At 41.1% G+C, this 20,069-nt stretch overlaps 2 protein-coding genes across 5 annotated transcripts; one reads left to right on the top strand and one right to left on the bottom strand.

Annotated features, from left to right (window-relative positions):
* Positions 1–891: 891 nt before the first annotated feature.
* qkr54B (quaking related 54B) lies at positions 892–4,926 on the bottom strand. Of its 4 annotated transcripts, none has more exons than XM_032436177.2 (9): positions 4,703–4,926; positions 3,849–4,237; positions 3,663–3,787; positions 2,887–3,374; positions 2,726–2,827; positions 2,392–2,661; positions 1,991–2,310; positions 1,509–1,900; positions 892–1,141 (listed from the first exon to the last, which is right to left on the bottom strand). In XM_032436177.2, the coding sequence occupies exons 2-6, from the start codon at positions 4,162–4,164 to the stop codon at positions 2,418–2,420; spliced, it is 1,275 nt and encodes a 424-aa protein (XP_032292068.1). In that variant the 5' UTR covers positions 4,165–4,237; positions 4,703–4,926; the 3' UTR covers positions 892–1,141; positions 1,509–1,900; positions 1,991–2,310; positions 2,392–2,417. The 4 variants fall into 4 exon arrangements, with proteins under 4 accessions (XP_032292068.1, XP_032292067.1, XP_032292066.1 ...); XM_032436176.2 differs by having other exon boundaries at positions 1,991–2,268; XM_032436175.2 differs by having other exon boundaries at positions 1,991–2,268; positions 2,426–2,661.
* A 173-nt stretch (positions 4,927–5,099) lies between these two features.
* Tes (testin LIM domain protein) lies at positions 5,100–8,565 on the top strand. The gene is made up of 4 exons (XM_002050071.4): positions 5,100–5,528; positions 5,587–6,239; positions 6,600–7,515; positions 7,572–8,565. The coding sequence occupies exons 1-4, from the start codon at positions 5,222–5,224 to the stop codon at positions 8,186–8,188; spliced, it is 2,493 nt and encodes an 830-aa protein (XP_002050107.1). The 5' UTR covers positions 5,100–5,221; the 3' UTR covers positions 8,189–8,565.
* The last annotated feature ends 11,504 nt before the right edge of the window (positions 8,566–20,069 follow it).

Raw genomic sequence — 20,069 nt, 5'->3', positions numbered from 1 at the left:
ATTATGTTATGAGTATTTTATTCATATTAATATTATATAAATAGCATTTCACTTTTATTTGATCAATCATTCATTTATTTGTTGCTCGAATGTAAATATTCAATTCTATATTTGTATATATTTATTTATATATATATATATTAAATATTTAATTTAAGTGTGCCCAATTATTTAGTTTCACGTAATGAATCTCATAGATTTGCAGACCTACTGCACGTTATGCACACAAGCCTCCATCTCCAGGATAGAATTGTCTAAATATAAACTAAATCCTTTGAAGCTATAGTATTTAAATAATAATTAGGAATCTGTAGTTACTTGACTCGATTCTCTAATTTGTAACCGAACTCTTACTATTCAGAAAATTCATTAACTTGGGCTTCCTTTTAAAGACATGTGCGTTCTATTCTGGAGATCGAGTAGTGTGTGTGCATGTATTGAGAGATTTTGTTCATTTAGCAGATTTGTAATAAATATATGTATATATATATTTATTAGTATTACGCTTGTTATATATGTCAAAGTATCAGAGCCAGCTTTAAGCTGTGCTTATCTAAGTATTTAACGGTTATATCTCTTGATAATTTGTTATTTATGCACGCACTTTTAATACGAGTATCTTAAAGATGTTTTGCTCTTTGTGTAAATATAGATTAAAAAACCGGACAATATATCCTTGGCATAAATTGTCCATCGTCCACCAGCCAACACAAGGTAAAATATCAATTTGTAGATCCAGCTGTGTCATCCAACGATTTCCTTGCACTCAAAAATAGATATATATATATATATATATATATATATATATACATGAATATATATATATATTTTAATGTATATATTGTATATGTTTGTATTTAGTTTATATTTATATATTTATATATATATATATATATATATATATATATATATATATATATATATATATAAGCATGTATATCTTAAGTTTTTCGTTTGTAAATATTCTTCCCTCTTAGTGTACAAAGTATTTGTGATGTTGTCTCTTGATTTGTTGTTATTGTTTATCTGTATTTTGTTGCTGTATTTGCTGTTATTGTATCTGTTAGATTTGAATGTGGCTTAGAAAAACTGCACTGGCAAGAACGGAATCTCGCGAAAATGAAGCGTAGGATAAGTAGGGCTGTAAGAGAATGCAAGTTAAGAGTATTTAGAGTAATTTCAATTGTATGTGAGTGTCTCTAGTCGACGGCTTTTGGCGAATGTAAATAAATAGATTATCATGATGAGTTTTAACTTGAGGATAAATATTCAAATATGTATATAAATAGAATATGCGCTAGATATGTATAGATAGATATAGTATATCGGTATATTGAAGCAAGCAGCCATCACGAAATCTATCTATGTATTTACATTTGTAGCATATCAGCCGTGGACAAGCGTTTGGATGTGCAAGGAAAGGTGAAGGAGTTCTGAACTGGTCTGGACAAGGGATTGTTGTTGTAATATCCATTTGATTAATTATGCTCTTAATTGCTTTTCAATACCTTACTAATAGCATACTGGGCGCAGTAACAGTTGTTGTGTTGTTCTGGTTGTTTTGCATGTTGTTCTTGTTTTTACTGCCTAATGTGTGAATGTTGTTGTTGTTGCTGCTGTGGTTGTTGTTGTTGTGGATGGTGCGATTGCGGCCAGTTGCAGCATTCGTTTGACCATTCGCCTGATCCGTTTGGTTCAGTGTACAAGAAGCTATTGATAACGTCGTCGTTGTTGCATCGATGGAATTGTTATAATTTGTTCTATTCAAGTGATTGTAGTTATTGTTGCTGTTTTTGTTGTTGTAACTGTTGTGCGGTGGGTATTTTTTCTGTGAATGTTGTTGCTGTACCATCGATTGTTGTGGGGCATGTTGTTGTGTCTGTTGTTGCTGCTGCTGCTGCTGTGGCATAAAATACTCGTGATTAATATTAAACATTTTTAATTCAAAATTATTGCTCTGCGGATCAGCCAAACTTTCAATTCTCGTTACCTGTAAGCAGCCGCCACTGTTGTTGTTATTGTTGTTGTTGTTTTGCTTGTTTTCATGTTTATCATAGCTTGGCACGAACGTGTTGCTGCTGTTGTTTTTGTTGTTTTTGCTTTTGCTGATGTTACCAAATTGGGCTTTCCTGATCAGATTGTGGGTTTTCGGTATAGGACTTGTCGCACTGGTTGTGCCTCTCACACCATCTCCATCGCGGCTGGCGTTGCTAGATCCCAGCAAATTTCACCTATTAACATGACTGCGATTATGATTTGAATTTAGGCCTGTTGAGTTGTTTGGGTTTGATTGCGCCGCCGAGCCGCCAGCTGCAAAGTATTAAACATTGTTCTTACTAATTCAAAACAAACAATATGTTGCTGATTCGAGAATCTTTCCTCTTAGCTTACCAGCCTCATCAGTGTGAAAACCTATCTTAAGTACCTGCATATCCAGGTGAGTGCTGGTAGTAGTCCCGTCTTGTGTAGTCCGTATCATAATCTTGGGTATCGTAGTGGCCACCGCGTGCTCCGCCACCGACGCCACTGATGTTGCCAACGCCGCCCAAGATGTTGTTGGGCGGCCCGTGGGGCCCGTGTCCGTGTCCGCTATGCGATGCATAGCTGTAGGCGTCGTAGGACTGATGTGGATCATAGGCAATGCCATCGTCATAACCGCGACTGTAAGATGGGGCCACATAAGTATAAGAATAGTAGGCAATCGATTGCGGAGCGTGAAACTCACCCGTAGGTTTCGTCCATTGCTGTTCTGGCCTTTTCGAGAATCGACATAACCTTTTGTTTAGGAGCCAATACATTTTTGCTAAACGACGTCTGCTGGGAGCCTCTGCTTATGGGAATCGATCGAGTTAGGTTGACCAACGCCTGCGTATCTAAAGGGCTCACCTGTAACTGTGATGGGCTACATTTTTAGGTATGCCCACGCCGCCACCTCCAGCATTGCCCGGCCCAGGCCCAGACCCAGCCATGGCATTGGCACCAACGCTGGCGTTTTGCATGTGCGGCATCTTCTTATAGCTGTTCTTGGTATTGGTGTTGTCGTTATCGTTGAGGCTGGTGCTGTCCATTAGCTCGCGCAGCTGCTCCTGTCGTATGATGTCGTTGCTGTCCGGTATCAAGTACTTGCGCAGCTCGGCCATGGCATACGCGATGCGCGCATATGCCTCTGCGGGTGGCGCAATTGTTGATATCTCGACGTGCAGGTCGCTGTTCAGATGCGCATACTTGGGATCCTTGGAGCTGCGCAGCTCCTCTTCCTTGGCGCGATCCCTCATCGAGTTGCGGCCTAGCACGGTCATCTTGCACAGCGTTTCCTCCTGCAGGCGACGCAACGAGTTGCCCTTGGGTCCAAGCAGCTTGCCCACAAAGTTGAACTGCAATAATAAGGTTAAGAAACATGTATAAACTAAAGTGATGAAACAGCTTATTTTAAAGTAACAAATATTAAACTGGTTCGACTTAAAGTTAAGCTCCATTTGCAGTTATCTGTATACACAATTGGTTATTCAAAGCAATCTATTCCAATTCAATAGACATTCCAACACCAACGATATTGGTGTACACAAGAACAATAGACAGGCTGAGGATTTCGTACATATTATGTCCAAAATGATAGCTTGATTGCTGGAAAAAATACTTGTAGGTCTCTGTACCAGTTATACCTTGGGATGCTCGCGTATGGGAACCAAAACTCTCTGCGATATGCGCAACGGCTTCTCGCGATAGATGTCGGCGTACTTTTGCTCCCGCGACGGTATGCGTCCGGTGGTCTGAACCTTTTCAATCTCTGCAAGAAATCAATTGAAACAGGTGAAATGAAGAAATGCGTGAATTCGACTGACGCTTACCGCCCTCCAACAGCTTCTCGGCAATTGGAAACTTTCTGTCCATGCGATTCTTCTCGGCCATGCAGTCGCGTATGTATTCGCTGGCCTTCTCATTCAGCTGCACATTGGCGCTGCCCTCGGGGCCGCCATGATGATCGTGGACACCACTGTCTCCATTGTGGGCGCCGCCACTGCCCACACTTTTGCGCGGCTTGCCTCCGCCGCCGCCGCCGCCGCCGCCGCCGCCACCAACACTGCCACCGCCTCCGCCATACTCATTGCTGTCCTCCTCATTGTACGAGGAATAGTCGCCGTTGCCGTCGTACTTTTCGGTCATGTTTACGTGTGAATCAAGAGGCAGCAATCCGCGTTTGATTTGGCTAATGGATATACAATGACCCTCACAGCAGCTGAAATTATCAAATTGCAAAATGTGAATACATGTGTGTATGGTCAACCCCTTGACGGAGCAACATTTAAATCACTTTTTTATAAACGCACTCAAATTCAAATGCACCTCCCCCCACCCCTCCACCTACCACAGGAGTCACACGCTTACACGGACACACACACACACACACACACACAAGCAAGCAAGCAAGCAGAAACGAGAGCAAACCAAAAACAACCACCATGCGAAATCCAAAGTCAATTTGTTGTCGAATGGTATGAGACCGGTAAAAACGCACATTAAAACAATTTTCAATTACAATTGCAGCTGTAGTTGTAAGCGATTATCTTGGCCAGTTTCTTGGCCACTTTTTGGCCGCAGCCAAGCTCTACCGTCCGCCCGCCTGTCCGTCCGTCCGTCCGTCCGTCCTGCTGCACTTTCACTTTTCAGTGGGACGCAGTTGTTTCCACCTACATACACATACATTTATTGCATTTTCTTGAATGTTTCGCTTATTCTGCGTGAACGCTGCTCGCGTATATAATTTTCGACAGTTTTTCGCTAGCGTTTTGCTCAATATCTACGCATCACGCAATTATTCCGTTTATTAATGTATTTTAAACGTTTTTGCACGGAATATCTATGTTTTTTTATGCAATGGCTGGCAATTTAGTTTTGGTTGTTGGACAGGGCTGCACGTTCGCGAAAAACAATGCACTGAATGAGCCGCAGCCAAGTTAACTATTATTCGAAGTTCGCAAATCAGCTGATTGTAATATTTTGCACTCGCTAAATGTGTTGATGTCCAGGCTAAACGAATTGTGGAGCAAACTTAACGAAACCAGCTGCACATTGGATTGGGTATTTTAGTGTTTGTTGTGCCTGGTCACACTGCTCGGTGCTTTGTCTTTGCCTTTTGCAAAATTTCATATTTATTTGGCTTTTTACTAAATTTAACTATTAAAATTAATGACCGGTGTCCAAGGTATGAGTCATTAACAAAATGGCGAACACTGCGACTAACAATGCCAATACCAACTCGTGCGTGGAGACGCCCACGGCACCCGAGTGGCTGTCCAAGCTGGAAAGCAGACGGGAATTGCTGAAGCGTTCGAAACTTGGCCACGAATCCGGCGCCGGAGCACCTTGTGGCGAGTGCCAGGACAAGTGTCCCGGCCTGGATCTGCACTTCTGGCGCAAGGTCTGCCGCAATTGCATGTGCCGCAAGGACCAGCACTTGTGCACGGATGACGACGCCACCGGCTGGGCGCAGTTCGAGATCCTCGGCCAGATACGAGCAAAGCCCGCATGTAAGTGCAAGATCAATCACAGATCATTCGTAAGGCTATATGTATAACCGTCCGACAGACATCAAGATCAAGGCGTTGGCCAGCCAGCCGGTGCAGGTGGAATGGGTGCCACCGAATGCAGCACCCGACGTCGTCACGGACTACATGGAGAAGCTGGGCGCTGCTCAAATACCCGTCGCCGGCAGCGACGCGGCCAACAAGCGCAAGCAGCAGCTGGAGTTTCAGGTGCCGCCACATGACCTGGACGCCGCGCTCTGTGACAATCTCACCGAAACCGAGGCCCAGCAGCTACAGCAATATGTGCAAAAGCTGCGCGATCAGTGCGTCGGTCAAGGCATCGTGGTGCGCGTGGGTCGTCTGGCGCACGGCCATGTGGAGCACATTGTGCCGGCCCAGCCGACGCCAGTCTTGCCGGAGGCTGCCCGCAAGCTGTTCCATTCGCTCGGCCTGCCGCCCGTACTCGATGCCACGCTGTACGAGCTGCTGTCCAATCAGAAACTGGCGCATGCCCTCTCGCAACAAGGAACGCATGCGCAGCCCAAGCTGCTGGTGGCCTTTTCGGAGCCGCTGAGCGATTCCACAACCGAGTTCGATGCACATCCCGCACTGCGTGCCGAGACCAAGATCAAGCTCTTGGGCATCAGCAAGCCATCCATGCAAAGCCTCGTCACCCACGGCGTCGTCTATGACAAGCTCCTCGGCTTGCTGCAGGTAAGTTCCGCCAGAGTCATCTAGATGGCGCTAAATCTCTAAAAATAACAGTATTACAGTTTTCGACTTTGAACAGTTAGATCTTGCAGTTTCCTAAGTTCGATTTGTTTTATGCGAAATATCACGCAGCTTTTGTCAGACAGTCGTCAGCTTGAGTCCGCATATGCATATTCTTAGAATTGGTGGATATACAACTCGTGTTGTACTTCTCACAAATACGGGTTTCTAATAGCTGGTTTTCACCATTTTCCGCGCATTGAGAGGTGAATTCCGTCTTAAATGTATTTAGCGTCAAATTTTGAAAGTTAATTATAAAGCAATAATTATAACTCTGAAAGTATACAAATTGTCCACTTGCAGGAGAAGAACCTGAATATATCGCGTGATGCCAGGCTGGGCCCAATCTCGGAGTTTCGCAAGGAATATGCCAGCAATCCCCAGTTTAGGGCTGAGATTAATACGGTGTGTGCGCCGCCTGCATTGGCGACAACTCCGCTGAAATCATCGCCGGGTACGCCGTTTCACTCGCCGCTGCCGCTCAAGAATCCGGCGCAGGCTCGCTTTGGCGCCCAGATGCGGCAGGATACGCCCATGCGGCGCGTCAAGTTTGGCGGCGTGTCCACCATTCTGTATGACTGTGGACTGCCCGCCCACATTGACTACGAACGCGATCCGGTCTTTGCTCAGATCGTGCAGGCGGAACCGCTGAAGCAGGCACTGCAGGAGGCACGCTCCGGGCGCACTGCTCCGTCGGTGATCATTGCCTCAGCACCCGCAGCCACCGATAATCTGCAGCAGCTGGAGGGCCTGGCGCCCGTTACCAAAGCCCAGCTGCAGCGCGTGGGCGTGGACAAGCAGATGCTGCAATCGGCGGCGGCCAACGCGCCCTACTACAGTCGCCTCTTCCAGACGCTGCAGGACAAGGGCATCCGGCATGACCAGTGCCAGCTGCTGGAGCCGCTCAAGCAGATGAACGATTGGCTGCTGAACGATGAGCAGCTGCTCGACGACATCGACAAGCTGTTCGCCAACATGGCCAATGCAGCTGGCGGCGACATCAGCTACGGCAACGACACGCTGACCAACTCGGCGAGCCATGACTCTGGCTTCTGCTCGAAACCATCGACGCCTGGGCACGCGGCCGAAGACATCAACGCCAGCCTGGGCAAGTTCACCAGCATTCCGGGCATTGAGCACATGAACATGTATCCCCAGTGTGCGGGCATGCCGGAGCAGTTCCAGCAGCTGCAGCTGGGCGAGGACAGCCCGGCGAGAGGTGAGTAGCTCTAAGCAGAATGTTCCATTATACTACTGATATACTTAATTGCACAGATTCCGCAGGAGCAGGAGCGGTAGCTTTGCCCAACATCAGCTGCCGCGATTGCGGTCTAGCCATTGAGCTGGGCGAGGTGGCCGTCAAGGCGGAGCGGGCGGGCAAGGAGATTGCCTGGCATCCGGGCTGTTTCAAGTGCCACACCTGCCGCGAACTGTTGGCCGACTTGGTGTACTTCTTCCATCACGGACAGGTTTACTGCGGCCGCGATCTGGCCATCAAGCTGAAGATACCGCGCTGCAAGGCCTGCGACGAGTTGATCTTCACCAAGGAGTACACCGCCGCCGAGGGCGCCACGTACCACATCAAGCACTTCTGCTGCCTGCAGTGCGACGAGCCGCTGGCCGGGCAGCAGTACATACCCGACGAGAAGTCCAACATGCCGCTCTGCCTGCAGTGCTACGACAAGTTCTATGCCGGCACCTGCAAGCGCTGCCAGCTGCCCATCGGGCCAGCCGATCAAGGCGTCGCCTGGGGCGACATCCACTGGCACGGGCCGTGCTTCGTGTGCGCCGGTGCCGAGTGCGCCAAGTCCCTGATTGGCGGCCGCTTCTGCGTCAAGCAGGACATGCCCTTCTGCAGTCCCGCCTGTGTGCGCAGCATTATTCCAGCCTAAAGCGGAACTGAACCAATCTAAACAGTATTTCGAATACGCACAAAAACAATCTGATTAGACGCAGATTAGACACTTCTATGCCTAGATTAGCGTATCCACTAGCCATGCAACTGTGCACAATTACGAGGTTGAACTCCTTTTTCCATGTATTTAAAGTGCCTAGACATATATATATATATATATATATATATATATATATATATATATAGTACGATATATACACTCCACACACGTTTGTTAGCCGTGCCAATAGCCTCTTATGGAACATATTTACACACATAACTGAGTATGCACATTATAAAGATTATTAAGCATACTGGTTTTTTATAACATTTTTATAATGCACTTTACACAATAAAACTTTTAAAAACTTAAAACTTTAAATAAAACATAAAACATTGCTTTCATTTTTTAAGTGAAAGTTCAATACCTTTATTCAAATTATATATATATATTTTTAACTATGTCTATATAGGATATTTGAGGACACTATTTGCACATGAATTTTGACCAAAAATAGCGTTGCCAGATTTTGATGCCAATTTTATCTAGAGGTCAAACCATGAATAAAAAGTCGAACCTCGTGGACATCGGTTGAGTTTTGACAGAGTTATGGGGGTGGGAAGTTTTGACCTATGCCTATATAGGATATTTGAGGACACTATTTTTACATGAATTTTGACCAAAAATAGCGTTGCCAGATTTTAATGCCACTTTTATCATGAGGTCAAACCATGAATAAAAAGTCGAACCTCGTGGAAATCGGTTGAGTTTTGACAGAGTTATGGGGGTGGGAAGTTTTGACCTATGTCTATATAGGATATTTGAGGACACTATTTTCACATGAATTTTGACCAAAAATAGTGTTGCCAGATTTTGATGCCAATTTTATCTAGAGGTCAAACCATGAATAAAAAGCTAAGCCTCGTGAGAAGCGGTTGAGTTTTGACAGAGTTATTGGGGTGGGAAGTTTTGACCTATGTCTATATAGGATATTTGAGGATACTATTTTCACATGAATTTTGACCAAAAATAGCGTTGCCAGATTTTGATGCCACTTTTATCTAGAGGTCAAACCAGGAATAAAAAGTCGAACCTCGTGGAAATCGGTTGAGTTTTGACAGAGTTATGGGGGTGGGAAGTTTTGACCTATGTCTATATAGGATATTTGAGGACACTATTTTCACATGAATTTTGACCAAAAATAACGTTGCCAGATTTTGATGCCACTTTTATCTAGAGGTCAAACCATGAATAAAAAGTCGAACCTCGTGAAAATCGGTTGAGTTTTGACAGAGTTATGGGGGTGGGAAGTTTTGACCTATGTCTATATGGGATATTTGAGGACACTATTTTCACATGAATTTTGACCAAAAATAACGTTGCCAGATTTTGATGCCACTTTTATCTAGAGGTCAAACCATGAATAAAAAGCCAAGCCTCGTGAGAATCGGTTGAGTTTTGACAGAGTTCTGGGGGTGGGAAGTTTTGACCTATGTCTATATGGGATATTTGAGGACACTATTTTCACATGAATTTTGACCAAAAATAGTGTTGCCAGATTTTGATGCCAATTTTATCTAGAGGTCAAACCATGAATAAAAAGTCGAACCTCGTGAGAATCGGTTGAGTTTTGACCGAGCTGTGGGGTTGGGAAATTTGTCTACATATCTATGTAGGATATTCGAGGACACTATTTTCACATGAATTTTGACCAAAAATAGTGTTGCCAGATTTTGATGCCAATTTTATCTAGAGGTCAAACCATGAATAAAAAGCCAAGCCTCGTGAGAATCGGTTGAGTTTTGACAGAGTTATGGGGGTGGGAAGTTTTGACCTATGTCTATATAGGATATTTGAGGACACTATTTTCACATGAATTTTGACCAAAAATAACGTTGCCAGATTTTGATGCCACTTTTATCTAGAGGTCAAACCATGAATAAAAAGCCAAGCCTCGTGAGAATCGGTTGAGTTTTGACAGAGTTCTGGGGGTGGGAAGTTTTGACCTATGTCTATATAGATATTTGAGGACACTATTTTCACATGAATTTTGACCAAAAATAGCGTTGCCAGATTTTGATGCCACTTTTAACTAGAGGTCAAACCATGAATAAAAAGTCGAACCTCGTGGAAATCGGTTGAGTTTTGACAGAGTTATGGGGGTGGGAAGTTTTGACCTATATCTATATAGGATATTTGAGGACACTATTTTCACATGAACTTTGACCAAAAATAGCGTTGCCAGATTTTGATGCCACTTTTATCTAGAGGTCAAACCATGAATAAAAAGTCGAACCTCGTGGAAATCGGTTGAGTTTTGACAGAGTTATGTGGGTGGGAAGTTGTAACCTATGTCTATATAGGATATTCGATGACACTATTTTCACATGAATTTCGACCAAAAATAGTGCTGCCAGATTTTGATGCCAATTTTATCTGGAGGTCAAACCATGAATAAAAAGTCGAACCTCGTGGAAATCGGTTGAGTTTTGACAGAGTTATGGGGGTGGGAAGTTGTGACCTATGTCTATATAGGATATTTGAGAACACTATTTTCACATGAATTTTGACCAAAAATAGCGTTGCCAGATTTTGATGCCACTTTTATCTAGAGGTCAAACCATTAATAAAAAGTCGAACCTCGTGAGAATCGGTTGAGTTTTGACCGAGCTGTGGGGTTGGGAAATTTGTCTACATATCTATGTAGGATATTCGAGGACACTATTTTCACATGAATTTTGACCAAAAATAGTGTTGCCAGATTTTGATGCCAATTTTATCTAGAGGTCAAACCATGAATAAAAAGCCAAGCCTCGTGAGAATCGGTTGAGTTTTGACAGAGTTCTGGGGGTGGGAAGTTTTGACCTATGTCTATATAGATATTTGAGGACACTATTTTCACATGAATTTTGACCAAAAATAGCGTTGCCAGATTTTGATGCCACCTTTATCTAGAGGTCAAACCATGAATAAAAAGTCGAACCTCGTGGAAATCGGTTGAGTTTTGACAGAGTTATGGGGGTGGGAAGTTTTGACCTATGTCTATATAGGATATTTGAGGACACTATTTTCACATGAATTTTGACCAAAAATAGCGTTGCCAGATTTTGATGCCACTTTTATCTAGAGGTCAAACCATTAATAAAAAGTCGAACCTCGTGAAAATCGGTTGAGTTTTGACAGAGTTATGGGGGTGGGAAGTTTTGACCTATGTCTATATAGGATATTTGAGGACACTATTTTCACATGAATTTTGACCAAAAATAACGTTGCCAGATTTTGATGCCAATTTTATCTAGAGGTCAAACCATGAATAAAAAGCCAAGCCTCGTGAGAATCGGTTGAGTTTTGACAGAGTTATGGGGGAGGGAAGTTTTGACCTATATCTATATAGGATATTTGAGGACACTATTTTCACATGAATTTTGACCAAAAATAACGTTGCCAGATTTTGATGCCACTTTTATCTAGAGGTCAAACCATGAATAAAAAGCCAAGCCTCGTGAGAATCGGTTGAGTTTTGACAGAGTTCTGGGGGTGGGAAGTTTTGACCTATGTCTATATGGGATATTTGAGGACACTATTTTCACATGAATTTTGACCAAAAATAGTGTTGCCAGATTTTGATGCCAATTTTATCTAGAGGTCAAACCATGAATAAAAAGTCGAACCTCGTGAGAATCGGTTGAGTTTTGACCGAGCTGTGGGGTTGGGAAATTTGTCTACATATCTATGTAGGATATTCGAGGACACTATTTTCACATGAATTTTGACCAAAAATAGTGTTGCCAGATTTTGATGCCAATTTTATCTAGAGGTCAAACCATGAATAAAAAGCCAAGCCTCGTGAGAATCGGTTGAGTTTTGACAGAGTTATGGGGGTGGGAAGTTTTGACCTATGTCTATATAGGATATTTGAGGACACTATTTTCACATGAATTTTGACCAAAAATAACGTTGCCAGATTTTGATGCCACTTTTATCTAGAGGTCAAACCATGAATAAAAAGCCAAGCCTCGTGAGAATCGGTTGAGTTTTGACAGAGTTCTGGGGGTGGGAAGTTTTGACCTATGTCTATATAGATATTTGAGGACACTATTTTCACATGAATTTTGACCAAAAATAGCGTTGCCAGATTTTGATGCCACTTTTAACTAGAGGTCAAACCATGAATAAAAAGTCGAACCTCGTGGAAATCGGTTGAGTTTTGACAGAGTTATGGGGGTGGGAAGTTTTGACCTATATCTATATAGGATATTTGAGGACACTATTTTCACATGAACTTTGACCAAAAATAGCGTTGCCAGATTTTGATGCCACTTTTATCTAGAGGTCAAACCATGAATAAAAAGTCGAACCTCGTGGAAATCGGTTGAGTTTTGACAGAGTTATGTGGGTGGGAAGTTGTAACCTATGTCTATATAGGATATTCGATGACACTATTTTCACATGAATTTCGACCAAAAATAGTGCTGCCAGATTTTGATGCCAATTTTATCTGGAGGTCAAACCATGAATAAAAAGTCGAACCTCGTGGAAATCGGTTGAGTTTTGACAGAGTTATGGGGGTGGGAAGTTGTGACCTATGTCTATATAGGATATTTGAGAACACTATTTTCACATGAATTTTGACCAAAAATAGCGTTGCCAGATTTTGATGCCACTTTTATCTAGAGGTCAAACCATTAATAAAAAGTCGAACCTCGTGAGAATCGGTTGAGTTTTGACCGAGCTGTGGGGTTGGGAAATTTGTCTACATATCTATGTAGGATATTCGAGGACACTATTTTCACATGAATTTTGACCAAAAATAGTGTTGCCAGATTTTGATGCCAATTTTATCTAGAGGTCAAACCATGAATAAAAAGCCAAGCCTCGTGAGAATCGGTTGAGTTTTGACAGAGTTCTGGGGGTGGGAAGTTTTGACCTATGTCTATATAGATATTTGAGGACACTATTTTCACATGAATTTTGACCAAAAATAGCGTTGCCAGATTTTGATGCCACCTTTATCTAGAGGTCAAACCATGAATAAAAAGTCGAACCTCGTGGAAATCGGTTGAGTTTTGACAGAGTTATGGGGGTGGGAAGTTTTGACCTATGTCTATATAGGATATTTGAGGACACTATTTTCACATGAATTTTGACCAAAAATAGCGTTGCCAGATTTTGATGCCACTTTTATCTAGAGGTCAAACCATTAATAAAAAGTCGAACCTCGTGAAAATCGGTTGAGTTTTGACAGAGTTATGGGGGTGGGAAGTTTTGACCTATGTCTATATAGGATATTTGAGGACACTATTTTCACATGAATTTTGACCAAAAATAACGTTGCCAGATTTTGATGCCAATTTTATCTAGAGGTCAAACCATGAATAAAAAGCCAAGCCTCGTGAGAATCGGTTGAGTTTTGACAGAGTTATGGGGGAGGGAAGTTTTGACCTATGTCTATATAGGATATTTGAGGACACTATTTTCACATGAATTTTGACCAAAAATAGCGTTACCAGATTTGGATGCCACTTTTATATAGAGGTCAAACCATGAATAAAAAGCCAAGCCTCGTGAGAATCGGTTGAGTTTTGACAGAGTTATGGGGGTGGGAAGTTTTGACCTATGTCTATATAGGATATTTGAGGACACTATTTTCACATGAATTTTGACCAAAAATAGCGTTACCAGATTTTGATGCCACTTTTATATAGAGGTCAAACCATGAATAAAAAGCCAAGCCTCGTGAGAATCGGTTGAGTTTTGACAGAGTTATGGGGGTGGGAAGTTTTGACCTATGTCTATATAGGATATTTGAGGACACTATTTTCACATGAATTTTGACCAAAAATAGCGTTGCCAGATTTTGATGCCACTTTTATCTAGAGGTCAAACCATGAATAAAAAGTCGAACCTCGTGGAAATCGGTTGAGTTTTGACAGAGTTATGGGGGAGGGAAGTTTTGACCTATGTCTATATAGGATATTTGAGGACACTATTTTCACATGCATTTTGACCAAAAATAGCGTTGCCAGATTTTGATGCCAATTTTATCTGGAGGTCAAACCATGAATAAAAAGTCGAACCTCGTGGAAATCGGTTGAGTTTTGACAGAGTTATGGGGGTGGGAAGTTTTGACCTATGTCTATATAGGATATTTGAGGACACTATTTTCACATGAATTTTGACCAAAAATAGCGTTGCCAGATTTTGATGCCACTTTTATCTAGAGGTCAAACCATGAATAAAAAGTCGAACCTCGTGGAAATCGGTTGAGTTTTGACAGAGTTATGGGGGTGGGAAGTTTTGACCTATATCTATATAGGATATTTGAGGACACTATTTTCACATGAATTTTGACCAAAAATAGCGTTGCCAGATTTTGATGCCACTTTTATCTAGAGGTCAAACCATGAATAAAAAGTCGAACCTCGTGAAAATCGGTTGAGTTTTGACAGAGTTATGGGGGTGGGAAGTTTGGACCTATGTCTATATAGGATATTTGAGGACACTATTTTCACATGAATTTTGACCAAAAATAACGTTGCCAGATTTTGATGCCACTTTTATCTAGAGGTCAAACCATGAATAAAAAGCCAAGCCTCGTGAGAATCGGTTGAGTTTTGACAGAGTTCTGGGGGTGGGAAGTTTTGACCTATGTCTATATAGATATTTGAGGACACTATTTTTACATGAATTTTGACCAAAAATAGCGTTACCAGATTTTGATGCCAATTTTATCTAGAGGTCAAACCATGAATAAAAAGCCAAGCCTCGTGAGAATCGGTTGAGTTTTGACAGAGTTATGGGGGTGGGAAGTTTTGACCTATGTCTATATAGGATATTTGAGGACACTATTTTCACATGAATTTTGACCAAAAATAGCGTTGCCAGATTTTGATGCCACTTTTATATAGAGGTCAAACCATGAATAAAAAGTCGAACCTCGTGGAAATCGGTTGAGTTTTGACAGAGTTATGGGGGTGGGAAGTTTTGACCTATGTCTATATAGGATATTTGAGGACACTATTTTCACATGAATTTTGACCAAAAATAGCGCTGCCAGATTTTGATGCCAATTTTATCTAGAGCTCAAACCATGAATAAAAAGCCAAGCCTCGTGAGAATCGGTTGAGTTTTGACAGAGTTATGGGGGTGGGAAGTTTTGACCTATGTCTATATAGGATATTTGAGGACACTATTTTCACATGCATTTTGACCAAAAATAGCGTTGCCAGATTTTGATGCCACTTTTATCTAGAGGTCAAACCATGAATAAAAAGTCGAACCTCGTGGAAATCGGTTGAGTTTTGACAGAGTTATGGGGGAGGGAAGTTTTGACCTATGTCTATATAGGATATTTGAGGACACTATTTTCACATGAATTTTGACCAAAAATAGCGTTGCCAGATTTTGATGCCAATTTTATCTAGAGGTCAAACCATGAATAAAAAGTCGAACCTCGTGGAAATCGGTTGAGTTTTGACAGAGTTATGGGGGTGGGAAGTTTTGACCTATATCTATATAGGATATTTGAGGACACTATTTTCACATGAATTTTGACCAAAAATAGCGTTGCCAGATTTTGATGCCACTTTTATCTAGAGGTCAAACCATGAATAAAAAGTCGAACCTCGTGGAAATCGGTTGAGTTTTGACAGAGTTATGGGGGTGGGAAGTTTTGACCTATATCTATATAGGATATTTGAGGACACTATTTTCACATGAATTTTGACCAAAAATAGCGTTGCCAGATTTTGATGCCACTTTTATCTAGAGGTCAATCCATGAATAAAAAGTCGAACCTCGTGGAAATCGATTGAGTTTTGACGGAGTTATGGGGGTGGGAAGTTTTGACCTATGTCTATATAGGATATTTGAGGACACTATTTTCACATGAATTTTGACCAAAAATAGCGTTGCCAGATTTTGATGCCAATTTTATCTAGAGGTCAAACCATGAATAAAAAGTCGAACCTCGTGGAAATCGGTTGAGTTTTGACAGAGTTATGGGGGTGGGAAGTTTTGACCTATATCTATATAGGATATTTGAGGACACTATTTTCACATGAATTTTGACCAAAAATAGCGTTGCCAGATTTTGATGCCACTTTTATCTAGAGGTCAAACCATGAATAAAAAGTCGAACCTCGTGAAAATCGGTTGAGTTTTGACAGAGTTATGGGGGTGGGAAGTTTGGACCTATGTCTATATAGGATATTTGAGGACACTATTTTCACATGAATTTTGACCAAAAATAACGTTGCCAGATTTTGATGCCACTTTTATCTAGAGGTCAATCCATGAATAAAAAGTCGAACCTCGTGGAAATCGATTGAGTTTTGACGGAGTTATGGGGGTGGGAAGTTTTGACCTATGTCTATATAGGATATTTGAGGACACTATTTTCACATGAATTTTGACCAAAAATAGCGTTGCCAGATTTTGATGCCACTTTTATCTAGAGGTCAAACCATGAATAAAAAGTCGAACCTCGTGGAAATCGGTTGAGTTTTGACAGAGTTATGGGGGTGGGAAGTTTTGACCTATATCTATATAGGATATTTGAGCACACTATTTTCACATGAATTTTGACCAAAAATAGCGTTGCCAGATTTTGATGCCACTTTTATCTAGAGGTCAAACCATGAATAAAAAGTCGAACCTCGTGAAAATCGGTTGAGTTTTGACAGAGTTATGGGGGTGGGAAGTTTGGACCTATGTCTATATAGGATATTTGAGGACACTATTTTCACATGAATTTTGACCAAAAATAACGTTGCCAGATTTTGATGCCACTTTTATCTAGAGGTCAAACCATGAATAAAAAGCCAAGCCTCGTGAGAATCGGTTGAGTTTTGACAGAGTTCTGGGGGTGGGAAGTTTTGACCTATGTCTATATAGATATTTGAGGACACTATTTTTACATGAATTTTGATCAAAAATAGCGTTACCAGATTTTGATGCCAATTTTATCTAGAGGTCAAACCATGAATAAAAAGCCAAGCCTCGTGAGAATCGGTTGAGTTTTGACAGAGTTATGGGGGTGGGAAGTTTTGACCTATGTCTATATAGGATATTTGAGGACACTATTTTCACATGAATTTTACCAAAAATAGCGTTACCAGATTTTGATGCCACTTTTATATAGAGGTCAAACCATGAATAAAAAGTCGAACCTCGTGGAAATCGGTTGAGTTTTGACAGAGTTATGGGGGTGGGAAGTTTTGACCTATGTCTATATAGGATATTTGAGGACACTATTTTCACATGAATTTTGACCAAAAATAGCGTTGCCAGATTTTGATGCCAATTTTATCTAGAGCTCAAACCATGAATAAAAAGCCAAGCCTCGTGAGAATCGGTTGAGTTTTGACAGAGTTATGGGGGTGGGAAGTTTTGACCTATGTCTATATAGGATATTTGAGGACACTATTTTCACATGCATTTTGACCAAAAATAGCGTTGCCAGATTTTGATGCCACTTTTATCTAGAGGTCAAACCATGAATAAAAAGTCGAACCTCGTGGAAATCGGTTGAGTTTTGACAGAGTTATGGGGGAGGGAAGTTTTGACCTATGTCTATATAGGATATTTGAGGACACTATTTTCACATGCATTTTGACCAAAAATAGCGTTGCCAGATTTTGATGCCAATTTTATCTAGAGGTCAAACCATGAATAAAAAGTCGAACCTCGTGGAAATCGGTTGAGTTTTGACAGAGTTATGGGGGGTAGGAAGTTTTGACCTATATCTATATAGGATATTTGAGGACACTATTTTCACATGAATTTTGACCAAAAATAGCGTTGCCAGATTTTGATGCCACTTTTATCTAGAGGTCAAACCATGAATAAAAAGTCGAACCTCGTGAAAATCGGTTGAGTTTTGACAGAGTTATGGGGGTGGGAAGTTTTGACCTATGTCTATATAGGATATTTGAGGACACTATTTTCACATGAATTTTGACCAAAAATAGCGTTGCCAGATTTTGATGCCACTTTTATCTAGAGGTCAAACCATGAATAAAAAGTCGAACCTCGTGGAAATCGGTTGAGTTTTGACAGAGTTATGGGGGTGGGAAGTTTTGACCTATGTCTATATAGGATATTTGAGGACACTATTTTCACATGAATTTTGACCAAAAATAGCGTTGCCAGATTTTGATGCCACTTTTATATAGAGGTCAAACCATGAATAAAAAGTCGAGCCTCGTGGAAATCGGTTGAGTTTTGACAGAGTTATGGGGGTGGGAAGTTTTGACCTATATCTATATAGGATATTTGAGGACACTATTTTCACATGAATTTTGACCAAAAATAGCGTTGCCAGATTTGGATGCCAATTTTATCTAGAGGTCAAACCATGAATAAAAAGCCAAGCCTCGTGAGAATCGGTTGAGTTTTGACAGAGTTATGGAGGTGGGTAGTTTTGACCTATGTCTATATTGGATATTTGAGGACACTATTTTCACATGAATTTTGACCAAAAATAGCGTTGCCAGATTTTGATGCCAATTTTATCTAGAGGTCAAACCATGAATAAAAAGCCAAGCCTCGTGAGAATCGGTTGAGTTTTGACAGAGTTATGGGGTGGGAAGTTTTGACCTATGTCTATATAGGATATTTGAGGACACTATTTTCACATGAATTTTGACCAAAAATAGCGTTGCCAGATTTTGATGCCACTTTTATCTAGAGGTCAAACCATGAATAAAAAGTCGAACCTCGTGAAAATCGGTTGAGTTTTGACAGAGTTATGGGGGTGGGAAGTTTTGACCTATGTCTATATAGGATATTTGAGGACACTATTTTCACATGAATTTTGACCAAAAATAGCGTTGCCAGATTTTGATGCCACTTTTATCTAGAGGTCAAACCAGGAATAAAAAGTCGAACCTCGTGGAAATCGGTTGAGTTTTGACAGAGTTATGGGGGTGGGAAGTTTTGACCTATGTCTATATAGGATATTTGAGGACACTATTTTCACATGAATTTTGACCAAAAATAGCATTGCCAGATTTTGATGCCACTTTTATCTAGAGGTCAAACCATGAATAAAAAGTCGAACCTCGTGAAAATCGGTTGAGTTTTGACAGAGTTATGGGGGTGGGAAGTTTTGACCTATGTCTATATAGGATATTTGAGGACACTATTTTCACATGAATTTTGACCAAAAATAGCGTTGCCAGATTTTGATGCCACTTTTATCTAGAGGTCAAACCATGAATAAAAAGTCGAACCTCGTGAAAATCGGTTGAGTTTTGACAGAGTTATGGGGGTGGGAAGTTTTGACCTATGTCTATATAGGATATTTGAGGACACTATTATCACATGAATTTTGATGCGCTATTAAGTTCCGTTTCCTTTAACGAATTACTAAAACATTTTTACTTGGAGTTGAAACGGCGACTTCTCGCTAGTTGGTCGAACTTTATAGGATCGGATATGCCTTTATATTCAATGGTCTATAAACAACAAATTCGGCACATTTTACACGAGTTTTGGAGTAAATAATATGGGTTTATTTTAAATTATTTTTACGTATTTGCTGGTAGTTTTTATTGGTAATTGCATTTCATTATTAATTAATCATAATATTTCCATTTTTTATATGTATTAGGTGTATGTATAAAGATTGTTGATTTATTTTTTTTATTTTTATTTTAAGTTTGTTTTGTTTTTGTCTGACATTTTGAGTTGATTGCAAAAAGCGAAACAAAAGGAAAATCACATAATTTGCTGAATTACAGAACTCGGGAGTTGCTTGCTCCCAGGATACTTTCGAATAGTTGCGATTGGTTGCCTGCAAATGCACCTGCATTTGCATCTGTTCAGTTCGTCGTGTCTGCCAAGTGTGTGCAATAGTGTGTATCTATATGTCTGT

The sequence above is a fragment of the Drosophila virilis genome, chromosome 5 (assembly GCF_030788295.1).
Source record: "Drosophila virilis strain 15010-1051.87 chromosome 5, Dvir_AGI_RSII-ME, whole genome shotgun sequence".
NCBI classification, from domain to species: domain Eukaryota; kingdom Metazoa; phylum Arthropoda; class Insecta; order Diptera; family Drosophilidae; genus Drosophila; species Drosophila virilis.
Note: the sequence above shows the minus strand (reverse complement) of the source record. Positions and strands in the feature narration are given on the sequence as shown.